The sequence below is a fragment of the Lepisma saccharinum genome, chromosome 29 (genome assembly GCF_977018435.1).
Source record: "Lepisma saccharinum chromosome 29, izLepSacc3.1, whole genome shotgun sequence".
NCBI classification, from domain to species: domain Eukaryota; kingdom Metazoa; phylum Arthropoda; class Insecta; order Zygentoma; family Lepismatidae; genus Lepisma; species Lepisma saccharinum.
The window spans coordinates 21,519,685-21,536,947 of NC_139257.1; the positions used below are offsets into that span (position 1 = coordinate 21,519,685).

Genomic DNA, 17,263 nt, shown 5'->3' on the forward strand with positions numbered 1-17,263 from the left:
ACATTTTGCTACTTTGTGCTTTGTGCGCTTGTTTTTTACCATCATAATTGACTTTCTTGTTCTGACCCAATGTCTATGAATTCATCATCCTCTCCATTTTGAACCTCTGCATAGTACAGTGATTACACAGGCCTGCATGGGTTTTAATGACTCACAGATGACTGTTGTCTGAATGATTTCAGCATGCTGGTTCCAAAGATGAAATCCATTTTTACACATCACATCTATATTCCTTTTCCGGAATGTCTGGAGTAAGAGAACGCAAACATGTTCTTGGTGCACGCTGATGGGTGTGTGCCTCACCCAATAAACGTGCAGAGGGGAGGTTCATGCTCAGGAGGGGGCATCTCTACTGCTCATTTGCGGTCCAGTAGTTCTGTAGTAAACATGTCAGCTGGCATCAGAAGAGCACCGCATAGTGTAGACTGTGTTTGAGAACCTATTTGCACGCGGTAAAACAGTAAATGAATGTGTTTTGGAGACAGCTGCCCTAACGGGAATTGAGAAGGAAGCGAAACAATCGCGAGAAAAGGATGGAACATCCCTGTTGGAAACGCCAGGCAAGAAACAAGCTCGACGATTTGCAGACTTCGATGAGTTTGCGCTAGAGGCATTGCGAAGGCTCATTCACAGGGAATTTTGGATTTTTAGGGTGGCAGTTGTGGAAAAAAAAACAAAAACGTGTAAACAAATAAGTTATACCATTTACAGACCAACTACTGGCGTTCTTGCATTGCATTGCATTGTTTTCTTAAAAGACAATAAACGCGCAATATTATTTGTGTAGAGCAATACACTGGCCATTGTTGAGAATAAAATAAGAAATTGGCAGCAGAAAGCATTTTGCTTTACTGCCGTTAAACCGTGCAGCACTTCCTTTCTTTCATCCCGCACCCTTCTCCACCTAGTCTGGCCCCACCCACAAGCTTTCCCCTCTGCGCGTCGCTACTCCAGACATTCCGGAAAAGTTGTATAGTTGTTTTTTTTTGTTGTTTTTTTTTCAGAAAACGGCAATATATTAACTGCCTTAATTTCACAATATAATGTGTAGTTCCATCATTATCTCAATAGATGGCTCTGTTTAGATGATAGTAAAATATTGGTTTTCTGGAATACAAATTCTCCAATTTTGAACAATAAATGCACAGAGAAGAGTAAGCATTTAATCTACCTATCTTCACAAGACACATGGACATGGAAATTGTAAACTTTGATTACATAAGTTTCATTTTCGAAGTCCCTCATAAAAAAATTCCTTCACAAAATGTCCAAAACTCAATGTAGTTGGTTGGTTAAACTTAATGATGTGGAGAAAAATTCTGACGTGATGGGAAGAAATTTATGTCCTATCCGTGATCAGCATTCAAAATACTTCCGGAATCACCTATTGGTTTGTAAACAACTGGAATTTCCCATGCTTAAATTTATTTTGTTGCGTTCTGTAATAGGCATAATGGAATGGCGAATATGAGAAATTGTGAAATTGTGAAAAATCCTAACGTGACATCACTTCCGTGATCAGCACTCAAAACACTTTCAGAATCACTTATTGATTTGTAAACAACCTAAATTTCCTTTGCATAAATTTATTTTGATGCGTTAGGAAATAGATGTAATGTAATGGCGAATGTGAGAATTTTGATTGTGAAAAATCCTGACTTGATGGGATAAAATGGATGTCATTTCCGTGATCAGCATTCAAAATACGAGGCGTATTTTAAAAGTAAGTACCGTTTTGATATGCCTCAGCTGCAGCGTTGTGGTCGGTGTCCCGTGCATGTGCACTGTGTACCTACATCTGTTGGCAAGCCACAGACGCCATTGCAGCAACAATCGATCGTGTATACATTTGCTTTTGCGTATTTAAAATGCCTCCGCCGATTGAGAATCCTGCCGACTGTGAAGTATGCGCTGTTATTCGTTTTCTTAGTGCTAAAGGCGTGAAAGAAGTTGAAATTCACAGTCAGATTTGTGAAGTGTACAGGCGATGAAACATGGGTGGCCTACGTTACACCCAAAACAAAACAACAATCCATGGAATGCCGACATTCAACATCTCCCAAGAAAGTGAAGTTTAAGCAGACAATTTCAGTCCGGAAAATCATGTGTACCGTGTTTTGGGACAGGAAGGGGGTGTTGCTTGTTGATTTTTTGCCTCATGGTGACACAATAAATTCCGAAACATATTGTGAGACTTTAAAAGAACTGCGCCGTGCCATTCAAAACAAAAGGCGCGCCATGCTGAGTAAGGGGATCGTTTTGCTGCATGACAATGCCCGTCCTCATGCGGCCAATCGAACTCAAGATCTCATCGCATCATTTGGCTGGGAACAATTTGATCATCCTCCATACAGTCCCGATCTAGTGCCCAGTGACTACCACGTGTTTCTGCAACTGAAGAAGCATCTCGGAGGTCAGCGCCACGACGACAACGATAGCCTCAAAACGGCCATGTTGCAGTGGCTGTCAACTCAGGCGTCAAACTTCTATGACAACGGAATACAAAAGCTTGTTGTTCGATATGATAAGTGCCTTAATATTGGTGGCAATTATGTGGAAAAGTAGATAAAAGTGTGGTCTTTCATGTAACAATAAAATTGTTACAAAAAGTTTACTTGTTTTTTGTACATATCAAAATGGTACTTACTTAAAAAATACACCTCGTACTTCCAGAATCATATATTAATTTGAAATTATCAGAATTTTCTTTTAATAATGCAAGGTGGTGTTATAGGGCAAAAGGCATAAATAGCTTTCCTCCAAAAGGGCAGATGACATTAACCCCTCAAGCCGGATTGACGTACACGTGTACGGACCCTCATAGTGCTTCTAGAGGCGGTTCGACGTACACGTATACGTCCCCTGTAGTAGTGACAAAATGATGCATATTCTGCCATCTCTTGTTTTCCCACATGAATGAAAACACATGTAACTCAAGAGTAGACTGCAAAGTGCTGCCATCTGTTGGTTTTCCTTCCAATTACATGAAATTATGTTCGATTGCATCACTTTATTAAAAAAAAAAACAGCTGAGAAATGGCATCGCACGAGCCGGTAAAGGGCATCGAAACGGACGAATTTTCTTGCGTTTTTAGAGGAAAGTGACGGTGAAGGTTATTTATTATTATTGGTGTTCAGATTGTGAGGTAGGACTGTGTTTCAAAGCATGTTTTAAACTGTACCACTCAACGTTGGACTTCTAAACTAACAAGAACACAAGACAGAAGTAGTACTTTGTAAGCGCAACATGTAAATTTTTATTTTTATTATTATTTTTGTTACTATAGTATAAATGTCATTATTTATACATTTTTATGTAGTGTGAAGTTTCGTTTACAAGTCCTGAAAATTTCACTGTAATTGAGCAAATGGTTTTTAAGATATGTTCAATTTTGTGACATTATGCGAAAATTGCTGTTTCGCTGATTTAAAATTACCGCCTCTCGCAGCGGTTGATGGGTATTTAACTCCCGGCTTCAAGGGTTAAGGGAATGCGTCAGCAAAAAGCAACCATGTTGGTGAACTGGCCTCTGTATGTTATGGCTTTCTACCCTTACTGGTAACATGAATGAATGAATGAACCAAAAATGGTGGAAAAACTAAGTAAAAATAAAATAAATGTGTAATTACGTTCCCGAATTTAACATTTGTCCTCATTATATATTCAATCTTGATGATCTCAACATAGAAAATTTCATAAAATTGTCCTCGATTTTACATTTTCCCACTTTTAAGTTTGAGCATTACATTGCTGTATGTATATTTTCCTTTGTATGTGGCTAAGCAAGAACTATAAATGTTAGTCTACTACGATGCTAGGAACTCGATATGATTTTCACACTACACATTTTCCATTGATAGAGTACATATTTTGACATAAAATGCCATATTTGCTTTACTTTTCATTGCATTTATGGGACAAACATTCAAAAATCCAGTAATTTTTATCTGATTGTCAGGGGTCCCAGGTTCGAATCCCGGCTTGGCCATGTAGTGTCCATTTATCAATTTCATCATATCACTCATCCCCATCTTCACAATTAGCCAAAAGTGGCACAAAAGCGAAGTAAAATAAAGCAAATCAATCTATCTATCTTCTATGTATATAAAAATGGATGTGTGTGTGTGTGTGTTTGTTCCGGCATAACTCTTGAACGCCTGGACCGATTTCAACCAAACTTGGTACACATATGACTTGCAATCTGGAAATAAATACTGTGGGGGTAAAACACCCCTGCCATCCCTAGGGGTGGGGGGGTTGACGTAAAAATAATAAAAAAAGTACCGATATTAGTGTGGAAGCCATAGTTTTCGGGGTGGGGTCGCTAAGGTGACACTCCAAATGCCTTTCAACTCCCAAGTTCATTTTACACTAAAGTTAGAATTCATTATTTTCCTGTATAATAGAAGATTGGAAAAAAAAATACCCCTTCAAGGCCAGGCAATCAGCTAATCAATCAATATTATCTGATTGTGTCAGAATTGTCACCTTATTTTCCCTTTTAATCTTTTTTTTTAAAGCGTGAAACTTGGTTCTTTGCTCTTTTCATACTACCTGTTGATTCTGAAAATAATGACTGCAACTCATCTGTTCAGGTAGTGGCCCTCCTGGAATTTCCAAGAAATGTGCTTGAACAAAAAAAAATTTCAAAAAAAAGCACAGGAAGGTAATGATTGAACACTATAGCAAATGTTATTACATATTTCAGTGATTTTTTCTGCATATTTGTGTACATATGTTGCATGTTTTGACTACATCCAGGTCCTACTTATTAAAAACATCAACTCTATAAAATTTCATCTGCTGTAAATAATATACCTGGTGTATAATTTATACAGATTACATGAAGTAGACAAAATTGTGTCACTGTAATTTATTAATTTACAACAGGGAGACGATTCTTGGTATTCAGCCAGGATTGGATGAAACTCAAGCAGCCATGTTGATAGAATTCTATCACAAAACCTCCCCCATGGATCCTATGTGGAATGTCAGGCATCTGGGTAGGTACACTGTTTTTAAAATTCTTTATTTACACCTTGCTATGGTTCTTTGTCAGTGAGATGCATTCTGGTTATGCAAGGTATGCAGTGCATACTAGTTTTCTGCATCGAGGCTTTTTTGCTCGATCGTCTAATAGTTTGCACAGATGACGCTAGATGGCTTACGGAATCGACTGTTTCTTCGCTCGAGCGAATAACGCTCGAACAGGTAAACGATCGGTTTACGCTCGAAGCCTAGTAGTTAACGTACAACTGTAATTTGTCTGTGGTGGTGGGCCTTCAAATATGCTTCATTAAGTGAAAACACATTGAAATTGAATCTAAAGTGAACATCGTCATCATCTCCATATTGTAATGTAATTTAGTCTATCTTATCTATAGCAATATATGAAAATGAATATATGATTATGGGCTGAAACTAGAAGCATGAATTTTGCATATATATTTGTACGATTGTTGTCACATTGAAATATTTGATATTCTATATATTCGAGCGAACTCGAGTGGGAGATTCGATCGAATCTGAGCAAGCGAAAGTGATCCAATGCAGTACTCTAGTGCATGCCCACAACGATGGAAAGAAAAAGAACATTTAACTTTAGCGGATGGAGCCTCCCTCGTGTGCCTGTCTAGCCTCCGCAGACTGGACCTTTAGAAGTGCGTGCCTTTCAAACTTGCCACGAAGTAGAAAACAATCGTAGCTCAAGAACTAATTGTTTTAGAGATGAAATTGATTTAATTTTGTTTCTTAAAGATCGGGCTTTTAGCAAAGGTAACTAATTAAATAAAAATAGTCATCAGTAACAAAATGTGCCTCAACAAAAACTTATGTTAGACGTTAGATTATAGTGGACTCACATGCTCATCAGTGTAAAAAATTTACATGAAACTTGTATGTTTAAGATATATTTTATATACATCTTGTTACTACTAAACAGAAACATGTAACAACAGTCGTCAGGCCCCATGACATCAGTTCACCAGTCAGCTCATGAGAAGATTCCCAAACGAGGGGAGATGGGGAGCAGGGGTAAAGGGAAGGACCGGTTTATTTGCAGAATTTAGGGGTATAGCAGGAAGCCTTCATCTCCGGTCAGTGTCCTTTTGGAAGAGTGTTGGAGTTGATTTGCGTCAATCATACATCATATGCGTGTGTCGGTGGCAACAAGTTGCTGCTCTTTTTGTGTGTGTGGGGTGGGGGTCGCACGTGTGCGTGTGTGTTTATTGCTTATCTTGTACATTATTTAGACTGTATTTCAAAGAGAATAAACAGCAACAACTTTAAGGTAACAAACTTGAAAAAAGAGAACATTTTTACATTGCAAAAAGTTGTCAACTTTCAACGAAGATGCAGCACTTCGAACACATGTTTTGTGCTTACTGTTTTTTTTGGTGAGCTTATAGATCACACACCCCTGTAAAATAATTTTACACCGTTTCTGTGTAACTAATAATAAGCCTCATTAGGCAAATGCCTGAATATTCTAATATTTATTCACTGTGCCCGTATTATTATATGATTGTGAAATGTAAAACTTCGTCTCTCAGAATAACATAAATTGACATTCTGCCTCGGAGTTGTTTCTTCCAGGCCTAGTCAGGAAACTGTTTTTGTAAGTTGTCACTAAAAACACATTTGCGTTTCAGCATGGTTCAGATCACTGATCGACACAGCTCCACTCTCATGTAACAACAGAGAGTACAACAGTTAAAAATTAATGTTCATTTCTGAATTTTGATGTTATGAAAGTAAGTCACGATGTATCACACCTTACGAATTGTTAGAAACTTGCGGAATGGGCCACGGAATACTTTGAAATCAAAACCTTACGCAGCATGGCGGTGACAACAGAAGAGACGCAAACGTCCAACAATTTTTCTTTGTTGGAAGAATAGTTTATTGTGTTTGCACTTGCAACTGAGAGTGTTCTATTTCCTTACTTTGAAATTTAATACTGAAAAAATATTAACAATTATTAAAAATAACATTTTGTTACTAATTTTGAAGTTAATTATTTTCCTGTAGTTTACGGTTATTACAAGCATAAGAAAACAGTTTTTCTTTGTGACGTTTCAGGAGAACACACGCTCCTTTCATCAGACATTTATTTTCATTTTGATTAAAGATAGTTATAACAATGGTTAGTAATTTTTTAAACAAATAGAATCTGTTATATAATGGATGTTGTCAATGTTACATTGTTGTAATATAGCAACTTAACTGTGAAAAAACAGTCTGTTTTATTTTTATTTCAGATTTTTTTAAAAATTATGAATCCAAAATATCATCAGGTAATTCAAATTCATCATTGTTTTCACAAAGTCTCTTGATGTTTTCTGTTACATTAAATTTTAAAGATGGTGGCTTACTCCATTTGTGAAAAAGAAAACTCCATACTGGATCTATGTTACCATTTTCATTATTTAATTTATTCCAGTGTTCTTCTGCAATGAACGAAGCTTCCCAGACATTCAACTCTGTGTTTCCCGTTAATCTTTTTAAAACCCTTCTCTTCGATGATATGAGTTGACAAACCTGTTTTCTTATGCTTGTAATAACCGTAAACTACAGGAAAATAATTCTATAATGCAAGCAATGCGTACATACAAGAAAAACTATTTTTGAAGTTAAGCAGTTAAAACATATCCCCAAAAAAGAGGTGCCCGGATCATTTTTTGGACTCGAAAAAGAGGATGTTTCGTAACCCTAACCTTCCATCGCTGCACTGGTTACTGCACTCAGGGTGCACTCCCACAACCCTAAAAGTGGAGTCGCTATGTTGCTTCACTTCCATCAGGGATCATCTCCTGAGTGGTCGGCTGTAGGTATTGCTTAGTTGTAACACCAAACAATAATCAATTAGCAAAATAAATTACTGTCTAATAAGTGGTATTTTATTTTTTTGAACAGGCGTCACTACAGGCACCCGTTACTCTAAACAGTTTCTAGAAAAAGCCAACTTGCTACATTGGAGTGGGCACTTCAAGCCGTGGGGTCGACAGTCATCTTTTGTGGATCTGTGGGAAAGATATTTCATCCCCGATCCTCTTGCAAGATTCAAACCCGTTAGGAAGAAAAGCTGAGTAGCATGCAAGAAGATGGGTACAAACAAGAAATGCTATGCTCTTAAGGAACTGTGATGGTTTTCGTGTGCAGGGGAGAAAACATTGTACATAACTCATTGTAAATACAGCCTTTTGACACTTAATATCACATGCATAAGCCTTCGTTTATACATTGGTCAACCAATTAATCTTTTTTTATCTGTTTAAAGATAAGAAATAAACAAGAACCATGTTGAAATGGTCATATGTTAACACTTGTATTATATACTGTAACAGCATTTATTATTTTTGTTCTATATTTTTTTATTTTTGCATTTAGTGTAGATGTAGACTAGAACTGCGAATTAAACTCAGATTCATTCTGGTAGATAAGATCTTAACAGTGAATTTTTATATAATGTTAAATTATAAATTTTGTTTCTACTGTTAAAGCAGTTACCATGGTTAATAAATCTAATATTTTTTGAAAGTCTTACATTGTAAGCATTGTAAAACATTTTTAAGTATGAGAGACATTTACAGAAATCTCTTAAAAAGTATAAATAGAAACAGTCGTAGATCATTAACAGTTTGAATGCTAGAAGCTAGTAGAAAGAGTTTGCATAGTTAGATGCACAGACAATAATATTTAACATCATGGACGTCCGCAGGATTTTTTCCAGGGAGGGGCAAGGAAGGTAGTTTTTTCCAGGGGGGCAAACAAGGCACATTTTCCACAAAAATAGTATTCTTCCCTAAAAAAAACATTGCTTAAATTTGAATTTATGGTGTTCATGCAATAATTAACACATATTATTGTGGCTAAAATGAAATTATATGTGTGAAATACAAAATTTTTGGTTCACTTTCATTTTCCAGGGGGGGTGGGGCATGGCCCCCCCTTTCCCCCCCTCACTTCCGGACGCCCATGTTTAACATGCACGTGTTAATATTTCTACACTATTCGATGCTTCACGCAATTTGCATTTGACTACTTAATCTTTCGATAACATTTTTTACCATATATGTAGAATAGAAAGGTAAATCTTGAACAAATGTCATACATTTTTTTGAAGAAATTATGACAGTTGAATTTACATATTAAGTGAGGGAAAATATGTAATTCCTTTATACAGGGTGTTGCAATACAACACTAACAAATTTTCACAGCATGTAAAGGTCACCTTTCCTAATAATCTTTCGTTTCTTGAGGGCTTGTTTCAACTCACAGACCCCTAAAAAAAATATAATTTTTATCTTGCCATGCAGTACAGATTTATGATTACCCCTGTCATTTATCAGAAAACAAGGAAAACTTTGTACAACACAGACAAACTGTGCTGCTTCTAATCTATATGTGTGTCACCGTTGAGTGTGTTAATATCATGGAATAAAAATTTATGAATACTCTGTATACCGTAAAAAGAATCATATGTATGTATGGCGATAAATTTATAATTTGAAACAAAGAGTACTGACATGATATTATTTCACTGGCTCTAGGTCACTTTCAGTATGTTATGCAACAACAACAACAAATTTACATGAGAGACAGCCATGAAACTGTACTGTGTGGTTGCATACGTACAAGTTAACAATTGTAATTTTTTTCAGGGGTCTTAGATTCAAAATGAGGCCTCAGGGAACAGCAACACCCTCATCTTCATTTTTTTCCTAACAAATTTTTGACTGGAAAAAAAATCATTCAAGATTAAAATAAGAATTTTTAAAGGATATGAAGGCCTTATCTTTGAAATAGTGAGAAATGTATATTTAGACAACATTGTAGATAGTAAAATGTGTTTTGCCACCATTGTGATTAAGTGCACTCAGAATTGGAGTGGATTGTTGATTTGTGCCATAGCCAGTTCGTTTGTCAGTAAGAGCTTGCACTGTGTGTGTGTGTGTCGAACTTTTATTCTAGGACTTTTGAAAAGTAATGTATGACAATGGCAGTGTTCAAATTCATAAGTATTTCCTAAAGTTCCCCCATTCCTCTGTATTTGTGCTCTGCTGTTCAAATTAAATTACAGTTTTTCTATTTATCACTAGGTGTTTGTTTAATGGATATACACTCCTCAACGAACCAAAGAAGACACACATTTATCAATTAACTATCAGAGGGCATATTTCGAAAGTCAAAAATATTTAACGCATCAAACAAGTTATGGAATTGGTGGTTCCCTGTATCTTATATGACAGTGCTGGAGTTTGTTTTTGTAATAACATAATAATAAATTTACTAGGGCTGAGCCGATACCAATGTTGATGTATCGGTATCGGCTGGAATTTATCTGCCAATACCTGCCGATACTTTTCTGGCATTTTTAAGGACTCTGTGAAAGACCAAAATGCCGTGCGACAGTTTTGCGGAGTGTAATTATCCTGGAAATTATGCAAAATTCTAGTTTCTTCAAAAATGTTCACAAGTTTTGTGTCAAAAAATTTAATTTTGTGATAACATAACATGTAATTTAATATTCTAATGTAATTCTAAAATATTTTTAAGCAAAAATCTTGGAAAATGGATGTATATAATTATTATTATTAGAGTGGAATACTTAATCACTAACATTAATATTTATTTTGAGCAACTTAATTATTACAGTTTTCAAGCATTGGCATCAGTATCGGCTCAGTCTTAAAATTTACTTGGAAATGTCCAAGAACTTATTTTGTCAGAATCAATAGGATCCCACAAGACTTTCTGTTGACTTATTTGGCACAGTACAGTTGCCTTCTTACAGTGCTATTGCTACAAGATATGAACGTTTCACTGTTGCCTTAACATTCAATCTTCTGTCGTAATTAACAGAAAAGTTTAGGAGCAACATAAAATGAGCATAATACGAATACAAATTTTTGCAGAAATGTAGCAGTTGTGTGTTCCGAAAATTTGAACTGGTTTACAGCAACAAGTCTTATTTGCTGTATATATTAATTAGTAGGGCTTGGAAGTTGAAGACCTATAAATTGCCAAAAAAAAGATCTATAAAAAGACCTAAAAATGTAAAAAAAAGGACCTAAAAACGGAAAAAAGAAAGTATAAATGTGATCTAAATTAATTAATATGGTTGTATACACCGTGCTGAAAACTTCAAAACAAGATAAAGTTGCCACTTACAGCCCAACCTTCCAGATAAGTTATGGTTAAAGGACCTTGTTCCGTACCTGCTTCAGTCGTCCAAAAATGTTTTTCTCTCATTTCAGGGATGGTTCAAATATATTTATTTATTTATTTTTTTCATTTCTTTACTACAGAAATGATGTTTAAGAGGTGATGGTGATGATTCGAATTGAGAATGGGCAGTAAAACGTAGTCGAAAGAAGGTGAAATTACAAAAAAAGCCGGTAAGACTTAAAAAAAAGCTAAAAAAGACCAATAAGCCAAAAAACGCCGAAAAAGGCAAAATGGACAAATAAAACCCACCTTTTTCTGGCCTACAATGACCCAAAATTAACATATATTATGTTGGGCCTAGTCTTCGGACACTAGGAAAGAAAAGTATTTTTCCTCAACTTCCGAGCCCTATTAATTAGATATAACAGAATAAAGCAGCTCTGGGGATCGCCCAGTCTCGAATCAATGAGTAACTGGGGGTTAAAGGTGGCCGGAGTATGGTGCTGATCACATCCTCCAAAGTAGCAAAGATCGAGAATGTGTAGGCCCTACCCCCTTATCCCCTAAATGTGCCTTCATGGTACGGTGATATATGCATGGCGAACTTTACCTTTCTGCAAGTAAAGCAAAGACAGAAATCCAACAACTTCAAATGTTCTGGCAATTTCTATACATATGAAAAAGTTGGTGTACAAGTGGTAAGTCAGGTAACATGAAATGTAATACATGTAATCACTGCCCGCTTTCAATTGTACCCATCTACTCCACGTGTTCTCAAACTCTCTAATCACATGAGCAGAGAAACCAAAATTTGCAAGCTAGCGACTGAACTATGAATTCGAACACAGCCAGATGCATTCTTTATGTATGAGGGTAAGTCACTAAATAGGTCACAAACTGCCCGACCCTGTGGCCGAGTGGTTAGCACATCGCGCTGCGACGCCAAGGGTCCCGGGTTCGAATCCCGGTCGGGTATGGTTGTTTGTGAATGTCCATTTTCAACCATTTCATCACTCATCCCCATCTTCGCAAATTAGCCAAGAGGCACAAAACGCGAAGTAAAATAAACTAAATCAATCAATCAATCAATCAGGTCACAAACTGATATGGGATAGCTGAAAATAGTAGCGACTAGTTTCTGAAGGTGACAGCACTATCCTGTTTTATGATATGTAGTTAGTAGTCTGATAAAGCGATGGAATAAGTGTCTTGATGTTGGTGGGAGGTTATGTTGAAAAATAAAAGTGGTGTTCTAGTCGGTATCTCATATAGTATAGTTTTAATAAACGTTTGTCAACTACTTACTGACTTACCCTCGTATAATCTTAATATACACAGCACAAATATTGAAGGAAAAGTTTCCACCATTTCACAAAATTCTTTGTTTGCACCATCAGAGACTGAACAATTCAAATTCAAATCAATGCTTCTGTGAACTTAACATCGAACAGTAAAAGAACAGTGTTGCAATATGCAGATCTTAAAATCAAACACCTCATTGCTTTTATAGCAGCTAGCATTTTACAAACTTATTATAGTGGGGAAAAAATGTATTGTGGATTGTGTACAATTTGATGAATCATTTCCATGATGACCAACAAGAAGCAGGAAGTTTGTGAAACTGAAATATTTTGTTTCAGTTTCTGTGCTGTGTACATCAGTTATATATGCTTTACGTGTATTTCATCTGCAATTATGTTTCACTTGTGCATTTGATGACAGAATTTTTTGTGTGTTGTGAAAAAAAATGAAAGTTAATATGCATTCTGAGGAAAATAATATGTTTTTGCCCTCTGCTTACAATTTTTCCAGACAAAAGAAATATTGCTATTCATTATGAGTCATAATTCATACATTGTTACATCTGTTCAAGATTATAAATGATAGAAATTCCTAATCAATATTCAGGAGGTTAGAAATGATGTTGCAGAAGTACATTTATAGCACACTTTTATTGTTTTAACCTGAAAAACAGTAAAGAATAGTACAAGTACACACAAGATATTTCAACAGTTGCTTACAATGCTTAAACTTGAAAGGATTTTTACTAGTTAGAACTATGATTGCCAAATATTCATTGCAGGCAAGATTAGTTTAGGAACAGTATAAAATAATACAATAGGATTTTTTTTGTGTTGTATGTTGGGAGTCTTCCAGGTGGCTGCTCAGAGTATTAAAGAAACTGTACATTACGTAAATTTTTTATCAAAATGGTATTTTGTGCCTTGTATGTTAAAGTATTGTTCAAAGTAATTGCATTTTTTATTACAAAGTTTCATGTGGCAATAGTAATGTTTAGTTTACATAGCACTAAAAATTTAAGGTGTATATACCGTGATGCAAAATAATCTAACGCAGTTATTTTTAGCGGTTTTTATTTGATTTTATCTGCAACTTTTCATTCTGGTTTCCCAGAATGTTTTCAAGCTACACATACAACAACACAACCTCACATGGCTAGTCAGTCCACACTTCTAAGGAATGAATGTGTGTCCTTATTTCCTTCTAAGTAAACCCTTTTTTTCCACCTTGCAGGTGTCATACCTGGCTGTTTCTCCCCCACCCCTCCATCCTGTAACCCACTCTTCTTGTCTTCCCTCCCCTCCTCCTTCTGGTGGCACCGACCTTCCCTTTCTTCTTGAACTGGTCTGGTAAGGTAAAATCTTCCATTTTTTGTGCAGAAAATTGAAGGTGGTTCTGGAAACTTAACCAACTTGCTCTTCACATGTTTTTTTTTATTATTATTATTAGTTCTACCCATTTTATTCCAATTTCCCCTTCGTTTTTGCTTAATTTTCTCTCCCCTGTTTATGCATATGTCCTTTGTCAAATAAAAACCACTAAAAATAACTGTGTTAGATTATTTTGCATGTACAAAAAGTGGTTATGCGAACCTTCAAGAAGAACAATGATAAATAGTTTGCATGAAATCAATAGTTTTAATGTATATTTGAATTGGTTATTCCGTGGATTTAATTTTCGATACAAATTTATTAATCAAGGTAAAAAAACAAAGAATTTTGTTCATTAGTGTGTACCACATGTTTATTACCATTTACAAATATTAAAAATGCAAAAACCACAAACAAATATTGTAAAACTTGATGAAGATATGAAATTGGGAGTAATGTAATGCAAGTGCGTTACTTTTTCTGTACTTGCGTAATGTATTACAGAAAGTACATGAGTAATTGCAACTTCATTACTATGCTAAGACTATTCATTTAATACCTGGACAGAATGTTTGTCCCAACATGGTGAATTGAAGCTGCCAATGAACATGGCAATGTTTGAAGATGATGCAATAGCAGCGATGTGACTGTAATCATGGTAAGTGTGATGCAAGAAGGAATAGTCAACTTCCTTCCATTATTCGGAACAAGAGGAAAATTCAAAGCATCAAGGTGCTGATCAGTGCAAATCACAAAAGAGACGAATATGTCTGTGGTCTCATGTCGCAAATTTTAAAGGAAGTTTTTGGGATGCAGTGTGTGTAAAAAAAAATAGTGCCTCAGCAAGTTCACCATGACAATGTCCAAGTTCATGCATCAACGCTGGTGACCAATTTGTTGGCACAGAAGAGTATTCTATAGTGCTCCACTTACCTTATGTGCCCAACCTTGCCCCAATGTGATTTTTTTACCTCCCTAAATTGAAAAATACACTCAAGGGTTGAAGATTTCATGGCTTTGAGGACATTAAACATAACACAACCAGTGTATTGAGGGGTATTCGGAAATAAGGGTACCACTATGTTTTCTACAATTTGCAGCAATGATGGACTAAGTGCACTGTATCAGAAGGGGACTGACTAATTCTAGGGTGATACTATCAATTAGATGGTAGGTCCTTCCTATGATTTTTTTTTCAAATTCTCTGTCCGGGAATTAACTGAACAGGCTTAGTGTGTTACCTTACCAACTTCAGAGGTGGTGTTGTTGTTTTGTTTTAAAATTGTCATATAAATAATTCTTGAAGCTTTCCTGGCAGCCACTGATGAAGATGTTTTCTCAGAAAATCAATCAGGTGATTTCCGGATAGGCTTCCGAGCTTTCAAGAGCTAATGTTACTCTCATATCCGGAAATCACTTGGTTGATATCCCAAGAAAACCACTTGTGCAGTGCAGAGGCGTGGCATGCATGTAACCAGTGTGGTAACAGCAAAATGTAAAGAATTAAAAAGTTTCAATAAAGTGACAACATTGTTACATACGTTAACCAACAGCGTTGCCGTCGAGTAGATATTGCATAGGATATTTTTTTTCTGTAGCCGACAGAAGCGCAAAGAAGAGGTAACACGAGGAGAGGGTGCCAATGCAAGGGTAGAGAGGAGGGACTTTGGGGCAAAGAGTTCTGCGGAGTTATTCATATGCCTGTTCAGGGGCCCAGGTACCGGTCAGGCCTGCCAGCACAGCCCAGTGTTGTCACATTGGATTGGCAGAAAAGAGCTAAATCCTGATACTATTTCTGTGAAGCAACTAGAGGTAGACGTCAAAGCCAAGGCTGGATATAACTACAATCGAGACCAGTTAGGTAATAGACAAAAATATAGTTCCTTGGTGCGATTCAAGAGTTGGACAAACCTTGCTCCAAAATACTAAGTCTGCAACAGTAGTACGTACAGCTGGGCTTCCCTTCCACATTGACTGTCCCAGGAGGATGGGAGTTCTGTCGTCTGCTCACCACACAAACATCAAACTGACCCAAGAAAAGCCTGGTTCTTCTTCCCCTTTCCACCTCAATTGCAAAAAAGGGTTGACCACTGTTCATTGGATTTTCACGGTTACTGTCTCATGAGTGGTAGTTCTTTCTGGGAGTGTTTGTGGCTGAATAACTGAGCAGATTGCAAAAACCAACAAAAATCTAAATCTCAAACATTTGGGGGTGGGGATAATGTCTAAAGTCGTTTTCACGTTCAGAAGACACAATGGGCTCTTATGGGCAATGCTTTTCTTATGGGAAATACGAGCGCGCTGTTGTGAAATTTCTGGATTTACAAATTTAGCTTAAGTAAAATCGGTACCTGCAGTTTTGCAGGAAATTTTGTAGAGAATACGATGGTGAACACAAAAAACTGGTAACTTGCTTACATAATTTTAGATAAATTAAAAACTCAAATTTTCTGTGAAAACAAAATTTTTACATTGTTTTCATTCCTAACGTTGAAACATGCCGTAAAATTGAAGCATTCATTATTAAAACAATTGACACTGTTTTTTAATTGTTATAGGTGATGGTGGTACTCAGAATTTATCAATACTTTAAAGCATATTTGCATTAAAAAATATTCAAATAATGTATGTGGAGATTTTTTATATTCGTGCAGTAGAAAATGTCGTCGCTGGCCATTTTTTGTTCTGTAATTCCAAGTAAAAACTTCCAGCAACAAAGTTGTGGAGAAAATAATGAAATTATTTTTTATAACCACTCAAAGGTTCCCAGAAATATTACTTCCATGCATTTGGAGTTTCTTTTTAACCCGAACCGCGCACGAAGTAAGGAGACGTTGTCTGGCCATCTTGAGCTGACTCACCGCAGCATTCCAGCTAATCACCACCAAGTTTTCGAGTTGTTATTTTATTTCCATTCAGTAAAAATATGAACTTCATGCAGTTTATTATCATGGAATTGAAATTACTTAAATTTAATAATTGACAATAATTGCAATGCTGCTGTTGTGAGCAACATTAGTGCTGTCGCAAATACACATTGTTTTTGTTTACATTACTGTCGACATTAATACTGAAATGAAGATCACCTTTCAGTTTCCAACGTACACATAAATTCATAGACACCATATTAACCTTTGAAAGGCTTTCCAACACGTGACAAAATATGGGGCTTCAAGATAGAAATATGACATGCCTTGCTGGAGTCATTCACGTCTTATCAGTTCACGTGGGCCATAACTCATTTGTTTGTTTGGGTTGCAACTTGAATCTAACCCATGTGCCAGGTTCCCTTCACTTGAGTGAGAGATCTGCTTTGGTCTGTTTAGACTTTTTTCCTCTCTCAAAAAAGTGTTTTCAGTTGTGTGAGCACTCAGTGATTTTTACTTTTTTAAGTGATTTCTGAAGTGTCATATTCGTGCAT

General features: G+C 36.2%; 1 protein-coding gene across 5 annotated transcripts in view; it reads left to right on the forward strand.

Annotated features, from left to right (window-relative positions):
- The window catches only part of LOC145981585 (glycosyltransferase 8 domain-containing protein 1-like), a 104,613-nt gene extending 87,350 nt beyond the window's left edge, over positions 1-17,263 (forward strand). For 4 of the 5 annotated variants that reach the window (XM_083114940.1, XM_083114943.1, XM_083114941.1 and 1 more), the window contains 2 exons: positions 4,892-5,004; positions 7,916-17,263. In XM_083114940.1, coding sequence (XP_082971066.1) covers positions 4,892-5,004; positions 7,916-8,088 — 286 coding nt within the window. In that variant the 3' untranslated portion in view covers positions 8,089-17,263. The remainder of the gene's footprint in view (positions 1-4,891; positions 5,005-7,915) is intronic. The other variant, XR_014440973.1, reaches the window with a different exon arrangement.